Raw genomic sequence first — 19,748 nt, 5'->3', positions numbered from 1 at the left:
AGAGAGCGGAAGGAAAGCCAAGGGAGACGAAAGAGGAGAAAAGAGAAAGAGGCAGATAAGAGAGATGGAAGTCCACCCAAAGTCGTGGCGCGAATATCAATTTTTCACTTTGAAACAACTCTGGATTATAAATAAATAAACAGGGCTACCGATAAAGATCGTTATTCATGGCTTTTGTAATCGGCTACCGTGTTTCCCCTAAAACCTCCCAACGTATCAATTTTGAATTTTTCCTGTTGATTTCACCCTTTTTTTTTCATCTTTACCTCTCTCTCTCCTGTTTCTTTGAGGCTCCAATCTCTCTTTTTTCAGTTGAAGTGTTGTTGCAGACGGCAACATCGCCTATCCCTCCTGCTCAGATTGCTGCCTAATTAAATAAAGCCCTCAGGACTGTTCCTGCGTAAGCTTTTCTTGATGGTGCAGGCTTCAATGAAAACTTGAATTCCTAAGCTGTCAAAAATGCAAGACAACAGCTTTCCCTTATTACTGAAACCAAAGCTCACACAGCTGAGAAAGACTTCAAGAGAATCTGATTTTCTTCATTTGTGTTTAAAGCTCTTACTAAACAAGTGACTCACGACTGTTAAATCAGCCAGAAGACAAAGGCTGAGGAAAAAACACCCTTCAGAATAACAGCACAGCCTTGAGAAAGTTTTTCACTACACAGGCATCCTTTCAAGAGTTTGCTTTCTTGCATAATGTTTGGCAGATCTTTCATTTTTCGGTCCAAGTGAACCAACAGTCAAAGATTATTTTACACATTCTGAACAAAATATATGATTTGAGGAATGATTTATGCCTAAGATAATAGTTGTGGACTACTAGTATGCAACAGCAAATACCTGGCACCCCAATCACTGTTAATGAACATGAGGAAATCTACCAAATTGCCAAATTGTTAAACTTTCAATATAAAGGTTTTACTTTGTATTGAATTAATCAGCAAAATGTTCCACTGGCAAATCATTTTTATTTAATTTCCTTTCCAGTCACGGCAACTTAAGGATAGTTTAAGATGTTCAAGTCATTTTCTACTGGGGGAGCAAAAAACAAACTTAATAATTGTTTTTCTTTCGAGCTTTTCTATTTCCCTTTTTGATGTTTCCTTCATCCTATTCCCATTGCCATTTTAAATGTAATCTTTGCAATTTAAACTTTCAGTTTAAGCATTTCCAGTTAGGTTTATGCATATGAACGATTTTCCAAATGCTTCAGTTCATTTACCGCCTATTTATTCTAGTAGTATGATGAAATAATCTGTCTTTAATAGATAAACAATCAGTGTGCTAATGGTTACTTTTAATCATGTTTGTATAGTTCACTCAGTAACATACCTGAGGCGGACGGGGGGGTGAGATGGAGTCAGAGTTAGGCAGTCTGTGCATTTGTCCTTCTGTATATCTGTTTAACCGTTACTGGATGTTTGGAAAGATTGTGCTTGTGTTTGTTTCAAATATTTAGCATCCACATCAACGTTCATCCCTTTTGTTCTTCTTTAAGCACACAACAAGAGACGCTAAAGCAGCTGTAAGCGTCATCATGGTTTTAGCTAACCTCCTCCCCCAGCGATAATCATCAGACGTGGCAGCAAACAGGAGGATCCTGCTCTCTGTGTGTACAGAGAACAAGCCAGAATGGCCCGCCTCTTTATCGATCTATCTGTCCTGATTGGATAAAGTGGGTAGGGACAACAGAAAATGCATTTTCTCTTGAAGGAGAGACATGGGTTACTGACCATCCTCTATAACCACAATTACTGTGGGAATACAGAGCAATTTAGCAATTACTAATATAAAATAATTCACTTACAGCAGCTTTAACATCACAGTACGCAATACCCATCAAGCGGGCTACTTATTCCTTATCAACATTAGAAATTGCCTTCATATCAGATTGACCTTCTCCAGGAGTATGTAGTGTAGACTATACTCGTTTTTGGAGCTAAGGTAGCCTCTAAGTGAGGAGATGGATGGGTTCCAAATCTTCTCATATTATTAAAATGCAGAGTTTCTGTCAACTCAGTTAGTCAGAGTTTAACAGTAGGCACTCCCGTGATGGATGAGTTTCTCAGCAGTGAGAAGCCGAAAGGAAAAAAAGACGATGCTCAGCTACCTGCAGTCTCCTCAGCCATTCCACTGATTAATACTGCATCAGGTTCAATTTAAACCTCAGTGTATCTTCAAAAAAATCTAAAAATCAGTCAATTCAGTTCTTTTTTGTTTTGTTTTGGTTCTGGTCATGACATCATGACAGTTCCCTTCTCGTGCTCATGTTACACTGTGCGTTAGCATTAGCCATTAGCCAGTATTACCATTTGAGACAAGTACTCTTTTCACCACATAAAGCGAGTCCACGTTAACTGACCTGTCTGCTGTGGTTCAGGTAAACAGGCGGATGTTCCTTTGTGGTGTGAAAGCAAAAGAATCTGCTGATCAAATGATCTGCCATAAAAGCAATTTCCCAGTCTGCTTAAACAGTGTGTATATGTATGCAAGACTATGTGGTAACCATGGTAACCTTTATGTGGGTCAGCATATGAATGCAGGAGTTGTTTCCTGGGACATGAAACAATAAGAGGAGGTTAAGAGGTTGTGCATTTTAGAAGTGTATCTGTTTACTGCTTCTCATTCGAAGTAGCAGTCGCAGTCTGAGGTAATGACACTCATCAACCATTTGTAAGACAACATAAGGACCCCGCAAGTTGACTCCATGACTCCATGTGAACATGCTGCCAGTTCACTTGACCTCATATTTACCCCTTTTTTAATAGGTCAATATAAACACACACAAAATAACGGCTACAATGGATAATTGATGGTTTTGATTTTGAGGCCCATCTTGAGGCTTGCTAGTTTGAATATGTGCTACTTCTTTATTCTTCATTCATATACGTTTATGTTCTTGTGCACTCAATTTTGCCTTCATCTGTTCTTCTCCAGGTGGGAGGGACAATGTACAACACTGGCCGCCACGTCTCTCTGCGATTGGACAAGGAGCATCTGGTTAACATCTCTGGAGGGCCTATGACGTACAGCCATCGTCTGGAGGAGATCCGGCTACACTTCGGCAGCGAGGATGGCCAGGGCTCTGAACACCTGCTGAACGGACAGGCCTTCTCTGGAGAGGTGGGTACACTTTGTGTGAATTACTGTACGAGTGGCCAAGAAAACTGCACAAAGACCAAACACAAAGACTACACAATATTTTGTCTGTTACGATGGTGATCAGATTAGGTGATTAAAGAGTCCTATATTCTTGACATTTCTCCCAAATCAACTTTATCTCCCTGTTGTTTCAAAACGTGATGTCTCTGGGACTGAGATGTCAGGGAGCGACTTCTGGGAGCAAGAATGTAGAACAACAACGCTGTTTGTACAGAAAAGCCTAAAAATTGCGGCGCACTACTCTTTACTTTTGCAATGATCACAGTTGTGCACGAAAGAACACTCTGTGCTCCTATTGGTCACCATTTGGACAGTTGCACTCGTTGTGGGTAGTTAGCCTTAGACATACTGGTTACTTTACTTACTTTGATATCAATAATCTAAAGCTGTAGCTGGGTTATATTACTGTAAATTAAGCCTCCTCACAGAACATACAGTTATTAAAATGAGTTCATCCCGAAATAACTTGTTAATTCAGTGATGAAAATGAAGAGTTTGTGTTTTTTTCCGAGTGTTTAGGCGCATGAAATCAGTCAACGAGGATATTTCTACTCTGTTTAAAATGTCTCTCTCCAGCACCTCAGTAGCTCGGCTGGTAGAGCATGTGACCCACATACAGACACCCTGCAGAGTCCCAGGGTTTGAGCTGTGGTTTGAGCCGACCTGTGGCGTGTCATCTCCCAAGCCGCCCCGCCAAGAGAAATTAAACATTCCCCCCCATGACTTCTTTTATAGTTTCATCAGAGTTTTTTTTTTTTTTTAGCCTCCATTTTCATAGTACATAAACAAAATGGCGTGGGACTTCCGGTTCACAAGCGTTCTCTATTTTAGCTAAGTACTAGACAAAAAAAAATGCATATCAGGGGATGAAAAGGCAGTGTAGCAACAGATTCTTGCTTTTTGCGATATCAGCACAGCCAGGTTAAGACAGTTTAATCAGAGTTTAGAAGGCGCGTGTGGCATTTCTCACTCTAGAGGTCTGTCTGAGCTCTTGCTGACGAAACATGGGACAACGTTCTCTAGTTGACTGAACAGCTCTGCAACGGCCAGATGAGCATGAGGGCTGGGAAACCTGCTGAAAGGAGGGTACTCATTTTTTGTTTTTGTCTAGCGGTACTGTAGTCAGTTGCCATGCACTGGTCTGAAAACACTGACCAGCACTTGTGATATTGGAATCATCACAGCAGAGAAACATATCCTGTTTGAATTAGGCTCTTGACCGTCTGAAAGCAGAAACTAACAGCACGAGTGTTTGGTTTTTAAACGTAATAGCATAAATTGGTCCTTGAGTGTCCATTTGAAGTACCTTTGATTTCAGCTTCTCCATCATGCATTTTTTGAGTCAACTCAGTGGATTCTGAAAAAGGTTTTTCAGACGCCTAAATGAGTGAGTATTCTCTCTAATCTGCAGACAGTCATGTGGCGCTCTAAATGAGCTTTATGCACATGGCGGCTGCGATGATTTGCATCACTTCTTCCAGCAGGAACAAACTTGTCTTGGAGATGACAGTTCAGCATTCAACTCCCCACACACACTCCGTTCCTCGCGCACACTCGTGCATGAGCACACACTGTTACACACTGCTACTCCAGCATTTTGACGAGTGAAACAATTAGCTTCCCTGGCTTTGATTGTTCAACAAAATCACGAGTCACTCACACCGCTGCATTCCAACGCCGCCATTATACGAATAACCAATTTGTGTGGCAACAAAATAATTGCAGTCTTGACAGGCAAATTTATTATAATTAATGATAATCATTTATCCTCCCACAGAGTCTGAGAGCTGATATTCAAATCATAATAAAACAAGTGTTTACTGCGTCCTTCAGGGCGGAGAGAGTTGTAACCTAAGCCTGAAAGGACACCTCCCCTCACACACACACACACACACACACACACACAAACACATTACTGTGTCTCGAGGCTCCCACTAAGACTTCATGTTTTTATTTCACCCCTGCCTTCAGTCACTGATTTGCCCTTTGTGCGTTAACACTTTGCTGGAGGAGTAGAGTCGTGGAGAGGGGAGGCTCTGAAGAGACTGTCGCTGAAATCTGAAATCTGATGTCACACTGTTTCCATGTTGCACACAGAAACCCTAAGGCAGGCAACAGAGGGAGATGTTGCTCAGACGGCGTGTGATTTCCACTGGGAGCGGTGGAGCAATATGCCTCCAACATGTATATGCCATGTGTGTGGTTGTAATTGCACATGTAAATTCCCCAAAGGTTGCTCAAATCCCAGATTCACCCAAAAAAATAGAGAGAGGAAATGACATCAGAGTCTTCTTTACTCCTGTGAGCAGCAGTGAGATTCATTGAATTGGCGCTGGTTTTCACACAGCACCGTCTGCAGGATAAAAATATTGGCAGTTAATGTTTCTACAAACCTCAGATACATTTACATTTTGTACGTGTCATAGGCTTCGTACCACTTTTCTACAATCCATGTCATATCACACTGACACTGCATATACATGAGCCGACTTCATATTGGGAGAAGGCTGCCACACCAGTGAACGCGGTCCGTGCAGCGTTTCAACATTTACCACGACAGACCACAGCGCTTAGACATTTGTAAGTACGAGACTGCCTGTCACAAATCCTTTCAGTTGCAACTCAAAAAAAAATGAAGCATCCTAGCCCTCGAGGCTAACGTTAGCAACTACCGTTGATGGAACAGATCTAAAAAAAATCTCACCTCCAGTTCTCGCGTGTGCCTCTTCATCCAGACTCGTTTCATCTTCTTGCTTTTGTTTTTCTTCATTGCGACGCACAGCAAGTTGTTGCACCACTAATCTTCAATTCATAACGTCTGCCTCCAAATGAGATCAGGTACAACCAAAGACACAATCTGACAAACACTGACGGAAATTAAAGTATTTTGGGAAAAAAAAAACAAAAAAAAACATTTCTTATCCTGTGAAGCTTTCATCTTAGTTTTCATGCATTTATTTTTATTTTTTTATTTTTTTATTTTTTGTAGTTTTGAAAGATATCTCAGGTCTCTCTCCAGCATGTGGTTCAGACCTGCTGTATATCTGCTCCCAGCCACACTCTGTATACACTGTAAAGAGGTAATAAAAGGCGTTGGTTCGGCAGGATAGTTGGGTTAGCTATGCTAGAACTGCCAGGGAGAACGAGGCCAGGAAAGGTTGCTAACAGATGTCTCTTTTTTTAATATCCCATTCCCTTTTGCCATGTTCTCCTCACTCAAACAACTGTTTCTGAGTGAAATGGCAGCTCGAAAAACATCCTCCTCATCCTCCACCACCTCCCCCGGTAGCCCATCCCCAGCCTTTCTCTGAGCCAAAGCCGTGACTTCAAGGTTCAACAAGATGTTTCATAATCGAAAATGCAGAAATTTCTCTCTTTCTTTTGCTCTCTCCCTCTCTCTGACTCCCTCCCGCCCCATCTGCAGATGAGTGGTGGCTTTGCATGTCCTTGAAACGTGAACAAAAAGAGAAATGTGAAAAAAAAAAAAAAACTTTTTAAAGCAAAGCATCTTTCTGAAATGGCAGCCTGTGGGAGGATGGGGGGTGTGGTGTAATATAAATATAAATAAATATATATATATGTATATTCACACATGACACCATACCCCCATAGATACTGTATATATGTGTGTGTGTGTGCGCGTGTGCATGTGAGTGGGTGCATTCACACTCCAAAGCACTCAGCCTTGAATCACCCCTTTACACTTTATATTTCCTAACTCATCATGCTTTCTCTTTGCCTTACATTTTGCTTGACAGTATTTGTATGTGTGTGCATGCGTGTCCATCTACATGTACGCTTGTAGTGTGTGTGTGTGTGTGTGTGTGTGTGTGTGTGTGTGATATTATGGTCCATGGAAGGAAAAAAAAAAATCAAACATCAAAAAGCAGCCATCAAATGAAAAACAACTCCCATATGGTAGAAATCTCTCTCTCTCTCTCTCTCCCACACACACACACACACACAGACTTAAATGTCACATGGAATAAACTTCCGATAACATAAAAGTCACCAGCATCACCACTGTCAATATATTCAAATATATGACAAGATTTAGACTTTGTTGGGATTAACCAGCACATTGATATCTGTTATATCAATGTGATATGTGATATATGTTATCCACTCTTTACATGTATTTGTGTTCATAGGATTTGTTATCAGTTCATCACGTGTGGGTACATTTGTGTTGTTGGCATTTATTTCTGTACAAGCATGTTTATGACAACATGCATCTCCATTATCTGTCAAAGGAGTGCTCAGTGAATCTGACTGCGTTGTTCATTGTACTGTTGCTTTGGTTCCCCTTCTCGAACAGAGCAGCACTGTTGATATTACTAATGTGCAAAGGATCATTCTGGGTCATGAAACCTTGGATCTTTTTTTTATTTTGACGTATTTCACTGTAACACTATACACACCAGTGCAGTTTGAGTTCTGAAAACTGTCACCAGACAGGTTGTTAACAATAATCAAGACTGTCTGAAACAACTCTACACAGCACCAGGTCAACGCTTTCAAGTCGATTTCAGTGGTTGCATTCTCCAGAGTGAAAGTTCTCCAAACTGACATTCATATCATATCAATAATTAATGCTTATTGACTGCATTGTTTTGAACAAAGACCTTTAGGATTTAGATAGATAGATTATGAAAAAACAAGGCTTGCAGGTTAGTCGGCTACACCTGTTATTTCATTGTGTCCAATCATGACATTGACATTTAGTGGTTATGAGGTCAGAGGTGGTATAAGATATGGATCAGGAATGGAAAAACGTCATTTCTACTAGTAATAATCGTATTATTTAACTTCACTTTCTCACCCAAATTATGGTTTAGCTAACCTTTGTTTTCAGCCAGTATGATCATCTCACTGCCCCCTCCTAAAGACCCCCACACACCGCCCAGACGTCCAACTGCCTTATCCGACCACTCTCCGACCACTCCGTTGCCTCTTGTCTGACCCGTTCGGCAGAAAAGTTGCATTGAACACACCGCTTCGACATGCTGCCTACGCCACAGTAGCGTGTACGTTCTGCGCTTGCGTGAGATGCAATAAGCGGGTGGCGCTTGTGTTGTGAGTTGTAAACGAGAACCTTATGCATGCAACTCTTTTTACTTTCGATCAAAACGAAACTTAACTATTTCCGATAAAAAACAGCTGCATACTAAACATGCAGCGAGGCATTACCAAACTTACACAAATTAATTCGTCCTGAACGGACGTAACAACTAGTCTGGTGCCACCACTGCAAAACATGAAAACGGGGAATGACGGAACGGAGTGCATCCCTCCCACACACCGTGCTGATTCGCTAGCACACCGCCAATCAGAACGGCCATTCAGCTGGCACACAACCAATCAGAGGATCCAATGGCTCAGACGTCCGACGTCCCTCCTCCTCAGACTTCGCATGCTCAGTCGGATCCGACAACGTCCGCGCGGCTCCGAAAGCTTCCGACAGAGCCGAACACACCAAACATATATGTTCCCGACCTCTTCCAAGTCTCTCCAAACACTTCAGACGTCCAACGGTTGGGCTGGTGTGTTCCTGCCTTAACTGAACAATAAGAGCGCCGTCAGTTTCTCTCCCTCATTCACAGTACTCTGCCGTCGGTCGCCATCACTGTAGTAACCCGACACAGTGTCAGCAGAGGCATGTAGCAGGCAGGAAGAAACAAGTTAGTCAGGTGAAGTGTGTTAGCTAACACAAGCAAATCTCGCTATGCCCTCAGCTCCGTGTCCATAGCGATTTATTCTGACATAAAAGCTCTGGCAGCTGAGACATATAATTTTATATGACGAGAGCTAAGTCGCTAACTTATTGCTACATTTACGGCGGGTTGCCTTTACCGTTAACACAAGCTTGCAACACATCGGATGATAAACGGACAGCAGTCATCAGTAACATTCAGTGTTGGACTGACAGTGTTATCTGAATCACAAACTGACATTCAGTGTGCTAACCTTACACTATCAGCAGCAATGCCTCCCTCCTGCTCGTTACAGGTCTTTCCAGTGTCTTAACCTTTAAATATAGCAAGAAAGCTATCAGTGTAAAGTCATGCCAATGATGGACTGCCCTCTAGTGGACAGAATATATAACAGTATATCACAAATATTCATAATAGCTTAAACTTGTGCATTGAATATAATGTGAATATTAAAAAAATATATGGAATTAAATTCAAATGGGATTACAGAGGAAGACTGACAGCACCATGTTACAGTGCTTCGCCATATCCTTCAACTTCCTAGTCCAGCACTATGATATATGTCATGGAGACTGTTGAAAGCCTGGAAGACGGCACGTTTTTTAACCTGAGTGTCTAAGAGTGCAATAAAGGTTTTTAGTTGAAAATAATCAAATGAAAATAAGAATCATGTCAGGGACAAAAATCCTGATTCACATTTTGGCAGGAACTAGTTGGGTAGGTATACATTTCTGGAGAAAGATTTAGATTGTTAACCCAAAATGAAACATTCCAGTATCAGGGGGTAAATTTATATTGTGTGTGTGTGTGTGTGTGTGTGTGTGTGTGTGTGTGTGTGTGTGTGTGTGTGTGTGTGTGTGTGGTGTGTTCAGCTCTGCTCTCCTGGAGCTGCTCCAGAGTCTTATCTGAAAATTAAACACCTTGGTCTTTTAATAAGTGCTAAAATATTCCAAATATTATTCATCCACAAGGTTGGCTCACCTTTATATACACTCAGAGAACACTGAGCCACCCTATTATTGTCTGATGGAAAAACACGTCTTCAGACTTAGTCAGGTCAATCTTAAAAATCACTTTATTTACACAGTAAGATTTGATCCCTAAAAATGCTGATCAACCTCGAATACAAATATTTTTGTTGATAAAACCATGAACCATAAGAGTTTGGATTGATTCCCTTGTTTCCAGGCAGCTATTGCTTTGTTTCTTCCAGTATTCTGCTGTAAAGATTTGAAACACAGGTGATCCATCAGATGTCAAATTTATGTTGCAGGGTCGTGCAGTGACTATATTGAAAACTGTTGGTGCACTGAAGGACACGAAACAATCTTTACTTCAACTAGAGATACAACAAAATGATTTGATTAAATGTTAATTTGTAGATGGACAAATACACAGCAGTTATAGCCTTTGCTCATACCCTAGATTGGCCCTTGAAAGCAACAATATGTTTCCCTCAGCAACAGTGGAATGTAATGTAGAATTACGTGCTAACTACAAACAAAACCCAGCACGTCATTGAAGTGTTGCATGCTCAGGCTTCTTTTGCCATTCAGCAGTCAATGTTTACACAAGCAATGCTCACAATCAGAACAGTAGAAGCCACCAAGGTGACATAACCTGAAGTGGAGACAATAAGACTTTACTGCAACATGCTACCAGCTAAACCTCTGATGAAATGTGCTGATTTTGAATATGAGCAAAAACTAGCGAATTGACAACTTGGCTTATGCAGCCAATAAACAAGTAAGTGCAACAACACAAGACACATAACTTAGCAAGTCAGGTAATATGACTTACCATTCAACAGCAACAGGTCCAGCTTTGCATCTGTAAAGTCGCTGCTAATGTCTAAAAGCCAGTCTGAGACTCTTGTCTCTCTTTTCTTCTTCTTAGTTTCCTCTGTCATCATCCTCTTCAGTCTCTTCACCTCTGTCATGAGCTGCAAACACCAACACTCCCTGGTGGTGCTCCAAGCAGTGCCAGCCATACTGGATGGCCTTATTGGTTGCGTCCTCTATGCTTGACTCAAACAGTGAACCCACACAGTGTCGGTGATGTCTGTTTCCGGCAGTTTTTGAGCTGCAGTTTTGTGGGTATCGGATGAGTTCTTTGGCCTGTCTCTCGGTCTTCTGCTGCTTCCTGTCAGGGACACTCATCCTCCATAGCCACACTTCACTGTCAGAGTGTTGGCGGACAGGCAGGCTGCCCTGCTGCTGCTCCACCACCTAACAGGCCCAGAGTCACTGCAGCTGCAACAGCCAGTTGTGGTGGTGTGTTTACTGGGGCAACTCCAGCTCACAGTCAGCTACATCAACTCCACTGCTGGCTCTTTGTTTAATAAATCAACTGCGAGAAAAACACAAGCAAAACCTATTAACAGCAGATCCTCACTGACCATACAGTTAGGAAATGTTAACGTGTTAGTTACACTGAAAGGGCTGTTGTCCACACCCCCTGGGTGACCTGGTCGTCCACTGTACAACCAGAGAGAGGGAGGAAGCTCAGTGGGCCACAATTTATTTATTGTTTAATTAAACTACAAAAGACACAAGAACTGGCTATCTAGCATGATATTTCCTCACTGAATCTGGCAGTCTGGAGTTAATTAATTGTGCTTGTGTTTTTCTTGTGGTTGATTAAAACAAACAGCCAGCGGCATAGCTGACGTAGCGGACTGTGAGCTTAGCTGCTGAGTGGTGTGAACACACCACCACGACTGGCAGTGTCTCTGGTCTCGTTAGGTAAGGACATGCCAGGTGACGGAGCAGTGGCAGGGCAGCCTGGCAGAAGCCCGATTGTCTACTCTACCTAATGAGCCCAGAGACACTCCGACAGTGAAGAGCGGCTACGGAGGATTGGTGACCTCGACAGGAGCAGCAGAAGACCGGGAGGGAAGCCAAAGAGATTGTGTGTTTATCCACAAAACAACAGCTCACAAAGCCAATGCCAAGAAAAGGCATTACCAGATCTACTGTGTGAGTCAACAGTTTGAGTCAAGCGTAGAGAACACAACAAGAAGGCCAACCAATCGGTCAGAGTTGGGAGGGGTTTGCGAGATCATAAGTGGGATCTATAGTAACATTGTAGCTACACTACCTTAAGGTGAAATACTTGAATATTGTTGCCTTAAATACTTTTCTGAAAACACAGCACATTTGTGCGTGTGCTGAAGGAAATGGAGTAGCATTTATCACATATGCTGTCAAGAAAATCAAGAAAGAAATGGAAAAAAACGCAATCTGAGAGCAATCATCTTTTAAGGAGCTATTGTGTGATAACAGTAATCCATAAGAGCCCCTTATAATACCACCGTTCTAGATGTTCTATTCTCTCATTTTCCTTCACTTTTCACAAACATCAGATCAAAGTCTGCAGTCTAGAAAATGATTGAAAAGCAACAATGAGCAGCTGTTCCTCTGCTGGCCTTTACTACCCATTATTAACCATTATTTCAATCATCACATAAAACAAATTACGATGGACAAAAACTTAAAATGGTGCATTCATATAATTTCAGTGTAAACAGATTAAATTAGGATTACCCCTATTAAATTCAACAGAGAGTTAGCCCTCACAGGCTGAGAGAGACACCCGCATTACGAAAGAGAGGATCTGGCTATATTTAATATAAATCTTGTTAAGTGTTTGAGAAGGATTCGCTATAGCCAGCTGTTCCAAACACTTTAAACCCCCATCAATCACAGACACACACCTCATATGTCCGCTTTGAAACACAGTCACACACGGAAAATCACATTGAGCTAATGTCACTGCAGCAGATTATCAGTCACAGAGCTTTTCATGGCGAAACGTGTTCTGTTTTATTTTCTCTTCCCCTAATTATCATTAATCACTATTAAACAGCAGATTTCTCCCACATCTGCACCTCGGCATCCTAATTGTGCTGAATCTTGGATTGGAATCAACATCGGATTGTCACTCAACAGCTTGTTCTGAGGAAAACAAATATGCAGAAAGAAATAGAAGAAAAGAAAAAATCTGGGATTATGTTCAATTACCAATGTAACATGATGGGCATTAACATAAATGGGATGATAGATATTGGTTCTGTCGTGCCAGTGAAGCACCTGACTGAATAAAGGTAGCTATGTGGCTCCTTGTGCATAATCAGGGTGTGATTGGTGAGTGTTTTAGAAGGCCTCGTCCATTTGTTAGGTTTATGGATCCATGCTCCAGTTCATCTGAGGGAGGGAGGACGGATGGATGGATGTTGAGATGGAGAGCGTCATTTCCACCCCAGCGCTTTTAAAGCCCCTCTCGCCGTTAGCGCTGAACACCTCTCTTCTACTATCGACTTGTTGTCGTCATATTTCCCTACCCTCTGGGGCCAGGCCTGCAATCATGCCGTAAAGAGCCTGTCAGGACCCCCATACACACACATCCACACACACACACATTCCAGAGAACACTGACCAGTCAAGCAAAAGTGACCCTTCACACCTAGGTCAGTGTTGGCTGAAACCTCTTCCGCTCAGTGTAGCTTCCTGTCATTGCAGGTTTAACCAACTGAGACTCTGAAGCCTAAAAGTAAGTGTCACTGCTGAAGGAGCTGCTAACTCACTGAGGAGCCAGCCCTTTTGGAAAGTTTTAGTGTGAGGATGTTGGTCTGTTCTTGAGTTGGACACTTTTCCATAGAGGCAAGCCTAAAGTTTCCTTTTTGAGGGCCCTGATTGACAAAATGATTAATTTAAAGATGTTCAACAGGATTAAACAAATCTTAGTTAAGCATGTTGGCATTACCTGGTCGCTGTCAGCTGGATTCACGAGATAGCATGATCACTTGGGCTCACAAATTCATCTTGCCAGGTTTCAAACGATGTGCTCGTGGCAGAACACACAGGTGTTGAACCAATCGGTGTCCAGCAGAACCACTGGCAGCTAGAAGTGTAGTTATGACCAGCAAGATAAGATACTCCTCATTTTCAAACAACAGTGGCTGTTCCTCAAGGGGTTAGCGTAGCTGCTATAGCATCAGTTATATCAGAAGTGGAGGGTTTGTTTGATTGAAAAAACATAGTTGCATGTAGTGCATCTTCTGAATAGGTCTGTGGGTGAATGGAAGCAGCAGCGACAAGATGGTGATGATAATGTGGTCAGCATCTTCATATCAAAAGTGCGACCTCTGGGAAACACTGTCCATCAACTGTGACTGTGTGTGAGCCCCAAGCATCAATGTTAAAAACACAGAGTCCACCTCTCCACGTCCAGCTGTAGTCCTGCGCTCTGGCAGCTCATGACACGTTTCAACAGTTGATCTGAGATGCTGTGGAGACAGGTCTCTGTGGACTCAAAAGTCTCTGATTTCACCCTGTTTGACCAGCCTGAGTCACATTTTGTCCATTTCCTTTTCCTACGACCAGACATTAGCCAGGAGCAGCCTTTAACCACGCTGGATTAGCATGGCTCATATTCAGACTCTCTTCCTCCCTGGGGCGGTCCAAACGGTTAAGTGGAATGATCGCCGGACGCCGTGGGCCGTGGTGGACTCAAAGTCTGCTGGTCTTTATCCAAAACACCCACTTTCTTCTCCAACAATAATGACTCTTTTCGGGCTCATATGTATCATCTAATGCAATGGCAGTACTGCAGTAACAGTTAAAAGATTTAAAGATAATAATATAAAATATTGCCAAACTCGTATTGCTGAAGCCCCTCATTGCCTGTATACCCTTCATCCCCTTCTGTTTACTTTACTTGTTCCTTCTTTGCCCCTTCATTTCATCCCTTTTCTTTCTCTCCTACTGTTTAAGTCTAATTTGCTATCTTCCTTTATGCTTTCCTGGCATGGTTCACTTCTCGCTACATCGTTTACTCTCTTTGCCTTTTTGTTTGGATAATGTGTTACCTACCTACCTCAACTCAGCTGTCTGGCATCTGCACATTGTTGACTAGTAAACATCTGTGGCATGTGTGTGTGTGTGTGTGTGTGTGTGTGTGCGTGCGTGCCTGCGTGCGTGCGTGTGTGTGTGTGTGCACAGCTAATGGGAATGTTGGATAATGTACGTACACAACTCAACAAAAAACTGCCCCTCAGACAGCCTGACTGTTGAAAGGTGAATCAAACAAGATTAGATAAGGGGTTTGGATTTGATAAGCAGATTCAATATTGGATTCAAATTAGATCAAGTGCTATTGAACCCCAACCCTAATTTGTACTAACTCTGTAATATCTGTCACAGCCTATCATAAGATCCGTCTGAATCTGTCATCAACACAATGCGTTGAATAGGCACCAGGAACACAGTGTCATGGCCGTATCCTAATAGAGCGTACCTGCGAGATGGGTGGAGGTGTCGCTGTATACACTTGTTGGCGTGAGAGTGTTAGATAAATGATGTAGTGGCTGCAGGCTCACAGGTCTGGCCAACATGCAGTGGCTCCTCTCTTTTGGTCTTTTGTCTTCAACTGTTTCTCTGTCTAATTACGACCTCTATTTTCTCCCTCTTTTGCTTTTCATCTCTCCCTCTTTTTCTCCCTTTCCATTTGGCAGACGTCCACACTTTATTATGGCCCACGCTGGCCTTTTATTGCCCACCAGCAGCAAACTTTGTGCAATTTGTCATTGAGGGAGTGTGGATGAGTTCCTTTGGCTGCCTGTGCCACTCTCACCTAAAAATCTAATCAGATCAACGCAGGGCCCTAATCGCTTCCTCTCTTGCCTTGATTGCATTTATAGACGTTCTGTCGCTCAGCGCTCCCCCAATCGAGCATTTCATAATTACTCTCCTTTTAGATTTGTTTATTTATACCCTCCAGTACAGTACTTGCCAAGCCTTTTGCCAATGAGTGGGGATGAGAAGTTTATGGACGCAGGGAGAGAAAGCATAAGAGCCTTTGGGGAAGATCTGAAAATCATTAGCATCCCTTTGTGCTTGAAATAAGTGCTTTACTGCTTTTATATTCAGAGCAGTCTATTGTGTGTATTGCTATTAAAATAGAGAAGGCGAAGGCAATAAATTAGAAGCTTTAGGTTGTGATAGAATGGCTGTCAATTTTGCTGATCAAGGTAATGAGGAGTGATGACTTTATCATTTCTGTAACAACTTAAGGCAACTGTACTGTAGTCATGCAGAGTAAAAGCCAATTCTGTGAATGTCTCAGAGGCGGCAAGGGGTGAAATTTTAAAAGCGTCTGTCATCCTGTCTGTCCTCCCGCCTGTCCTATTGACTCCTCATCACATTTCTGCCTGAGAAACAGCGTCTGTCACCAGCAAAAAACTTTAACTCATCAAGTGTTTGTGTTGGAAATAAATCACAGCGACGGTCAGCCCTCCAGACCGAGACTTCAGTGAACTTTCCCCCAGAAAACAGCCTCCCTCCCCACGAGTGACAGTGTCAGCCAGCGTCCTGTCTACTGATGGCAATTATGTAATTATATAATTTAGATCGAAAAACGTACTTTAACTTTGTCACTTTCCAGGATGTTTGGTGGGTCAGGTGGTTTTGGTTTAGATTGACAGGAGGACACAGGTGAAACACCTCGAAACACACAGTCATCATCATGACGTGTACCATCATGCCCTCTTCAGGAGCCGCAGCGCCGGCTTTCTGTGTGAATTACACAGCAGTTCGTCTTTACACTGGCACTGCTTCGCTCTGTGTGAATGACCAGCGGTGGAGAACTGGCGAACCACCGCTGCGGTGATAATGCGGCTTCTCTGTGTGAAAGGGGCTACTATTCCTCACATCGCAGTAGACAACAGTTACAAGGTAATCATTACCCGGTGCAACATTTTTGCCACGCTGCCTTTCTGAAGCATGACTAACTTTACTTCTCTAAACCAATTAAACCACTTCAGAGCATACGGAACACAAACTAACGTTAGAACTGCCCGGTCACTTGAAAGACGCTTTGCTAACCAGTAGCCATAAAGACAAAGCTAAACACCGGCATACAAGCCAACAAGCTAGATTTAGCAACAAGCTATGTAGCTTGACTGCAACGTTGTATGGTGATATGCGCTATAGCGAGTATTACTGTAACCGCCACCACCATAGCCTTGTGGTTAAAACATAGAATGAAACATCAAGCAGGGGTCCTTACTTGTCCAGCAGAAAAGAGGCCAACTCTGCATCGCTCTTGAGTCCTTACAAATCCCACAGCTCCCTCCACCTCTGAAATGACTCTCCGATATGTATCCTAGTTTTCTTTCTGGTACGGTCCAATTCTTTCTTTTTACACTGCTTTTCTTCACCAGTCTTCTTAGCTGTTCTCTTTGATGTGGGCAATGGTGGGGCATTCTTCTGCTCTGTTGTCTCTCCAACACTGTTCACAGTTTGAGCTTGAACTTATCTGACCAGGTAATAGCAGGCACTGCGCCTGTGCCGGGGAGGGGCACTGCTGAGCACACGCTGCGTGAGGCAGGGGGGCTGCTAGCAGCAAATGCACAAGAATGATTGACATTTCTCAGACACGCCCCTTGGCTCTGATTGGTTGTGTTGTTTCGGGAGCGTTGGATTCTTGCAAATTACATTACAGCCACTGGGTGGAGGCACGGACACTGGATTTTTACACAGCTGACCTGTATCTTACTCTACTGTCAGATCATGGTGACAATTTTAGCAAATATAACAAAAAAATTGTTAAAGACTACAACTTTAAGCCAATATTGCATGAAGTTGCACGTTCAGCATCAGTAGGTTTCAAAACCAAAAACCTGTTAAAAGAATGCAAGAGGCTAATAGTTAACAAAGAAAAACATTCCAGGAAGTGTGGTTTTAATTATAGATACATGAGTTTGAAGGCATATCATACGCTTAAACATCGCACAGAGGTATACAATGAGAGAAAAATTTATAGCTGAAAAGTTATCATTGTGAAAATCTTCCTTCATTGAGATGGTTGTTGCATTCATGATACAAAGTACTCTATCAAGAACATGCTTTTGTACATATGTATGTAATTGGCTAACGCAGCGCATTTGTCCGTTCTGGGCTACTGTAGAGACACGGTGGTGAAACATGGCTGACACTGTAAAGGAGGACCTGCTATCTCTTACAGTGGTTAGTTTCAACTAATTTACACCAATGAAAACATACTTGTGAATATTATATTCCATTTGAGGTAATAGATTGCCCTTAATCCTGCACACAGGACCTTTAAAACAGTACTCCACTGATTTAACATTTAAGGATGAAAACTGATGCAGCAGAGCCAGTAATATATTCTTTCTTTATTCCTTCCATTCTTTTTCTTGTCAGAACCTGCTAAAAACAATACCTATAATGCAAATCAACTACCAACAGTATGGTCGGAGATTTGGGTGTGTTGTGCTATTAGCTGTTACTGTGGCCTCAAGCCACTCGCCTCAAGCAGAGATAATTAAAAAAAGCAAGCTGCAGAGTTCTGGTGAGCTCTCTCTCTAACTCCTCAACCACAGATTTATTTCATTTTTAAACTTGTAGTCTTATCCGTTCCAGTCTTTGGCATACTATGTACTTTTCTTTCCCCAGAAGCACCCTGGTGGCCGAGGGCATGGGGTGAAGGCACTGACCATGAAGCGTGGCGTATCAGTATCCGTACAGTACCAGCACTATCGTCCTTCTACTGCCAACTTTTCCATAAAGCATTAAAATGCTCACAGAAAATACGCTTTAAAAAAAAATAGACGTATACGTATGGATTCATCTCCGCTGGCACTAAACTTCGTATTCACTGTATTTGTGTCAGAGTAGTTTTCAAAACTGCGGGCTCTCCTTTCAGCACTTGCCACATTTGCGAGTTGGAAGTTGAATAGTACCGTCTGCCCACGTCCAAACATCATTAAAAGGTAGGAATATTGAACAGCTGGAGTGGATGAAACATCTGCGTCAGTTAAACATTAACCTCATGCTGGGAGATGGTTTAGCTGGCTCACCTCAGCCTGTGAAAGCACGCTGGCCTTGGATCAGATGATGACAGAATCCTCGTCTTTTTATGTCCCTCTTACTGCCATCCACATCTACGCCGCATATAACATTTTTTTCCCCAATAACGGCTTCCTGCATCACACTGAGGTTGTTGGTGTATCCATGGGGGAGATTTGATCTGTATTGATTTTTCCTTCTAAATCCTCTGACGTGATGTAGCAGGGGGGAAGAATTTAGGTGACTATGATATAGATTCTCGGGAAGGGTTTTCAACCACACTGTTTTGTACTGAATGCAGAGACTCATTCCGTGACTCTCTTTATGTCCTCTCTTTATGTTCCAGGTTCAACTGATACACTACAATCATGAGCTGTACACAAATTACACAGAAGCTGCTAAAAGCCCCAATGGACTGGTCATAGTGTCCATATTCATGAAGGTAAGCCTCTCACGTGTATTCACTAACTTTTTTTTTTTGCATGTTATGACACAGTAGCTGCAAAGTGTACATTCTGTAATAGGTTATAGCTTGGAAATCCATCATATTACTAAGTGCATTGCATTGAATTTGAGCCACACACTAAAGGACTGTAGAAGAAACATGACCTGATTTAATAGGGGTTTAAGCATACAGCACAAGGATGGAACATGAAGCGCAAAATGAATCAAGACTGAACCTCGTGTTCTGTCCAGGAGACTCAGTTGAAGGTGGAGTGTTCATTCAGGTGTTCCTGTGAAGAAGTACCGACATGGTCATGGACATGGAGTGTTTACCTTCTTTATATCGTTCATTCTTCAAATCTTCCAGAACAGCATTTAGGTTTAAATTATATCCACTCAATCGCAGCTGCAATTTTTGTCGGAACTCACAACATTCTTTTTGAGGGCTGTTTATACCGAGAACAATCACTAACGATTATAAATAAAACATTTTAAGAACTACAGCTACAGTGGTGACAGATCATTGTGGGAGTGATTTGATGAACGATAGAAATACT

The 19,748-nt window shown here is 42.3% G+C and overlaps 1 protein-coding gene across 3 annotated transcripts in view; it reads left to right on the top strand.

Annotated features, from left to right (window-relative positions):
• The window catches only part of ca10a (carbonic anhydrase Xa), a 240,432-nt gene that overhangs the window by 204,900 nt on the left and 15,784 nt on the right, over positions 1 to 19,748 (top strand). For all 3 annotated transcript variants that reach the window (XM_030401370.1, XM_030401369.1, XM_030401368.1), the window contains 2 exons: positions 2,940 to 3,125; positions 19,094 to 19,189. In XM_030401370.1, the coding sequence (XP_030257230.1) occupies positions 2,940 to 3,125; positions 19,094 to 19,189 (282 nt within the window). The remainder of the gene's footprint in view (positions 1 to 2,939; positions 3,126 to 19,093; positions 19,190 to 19,748) is intronic.

This window comes from Sparus aurata, chromosome 20 (genome assembly GCF_900880675.1).
Source record: "Sparus aurata chromosome 20, fSpaAur1.1, whole genome shotgun sequence".
Taxonomy (NCBI): Eukaryota; Metazoa; Chordata; class Actinopteri; order Spariformes; family Sparidae; genus Sparus; species Sparus aurata.
This window is presented reverse-complemented; position numbering and strand designations above follow the sequence as displayed.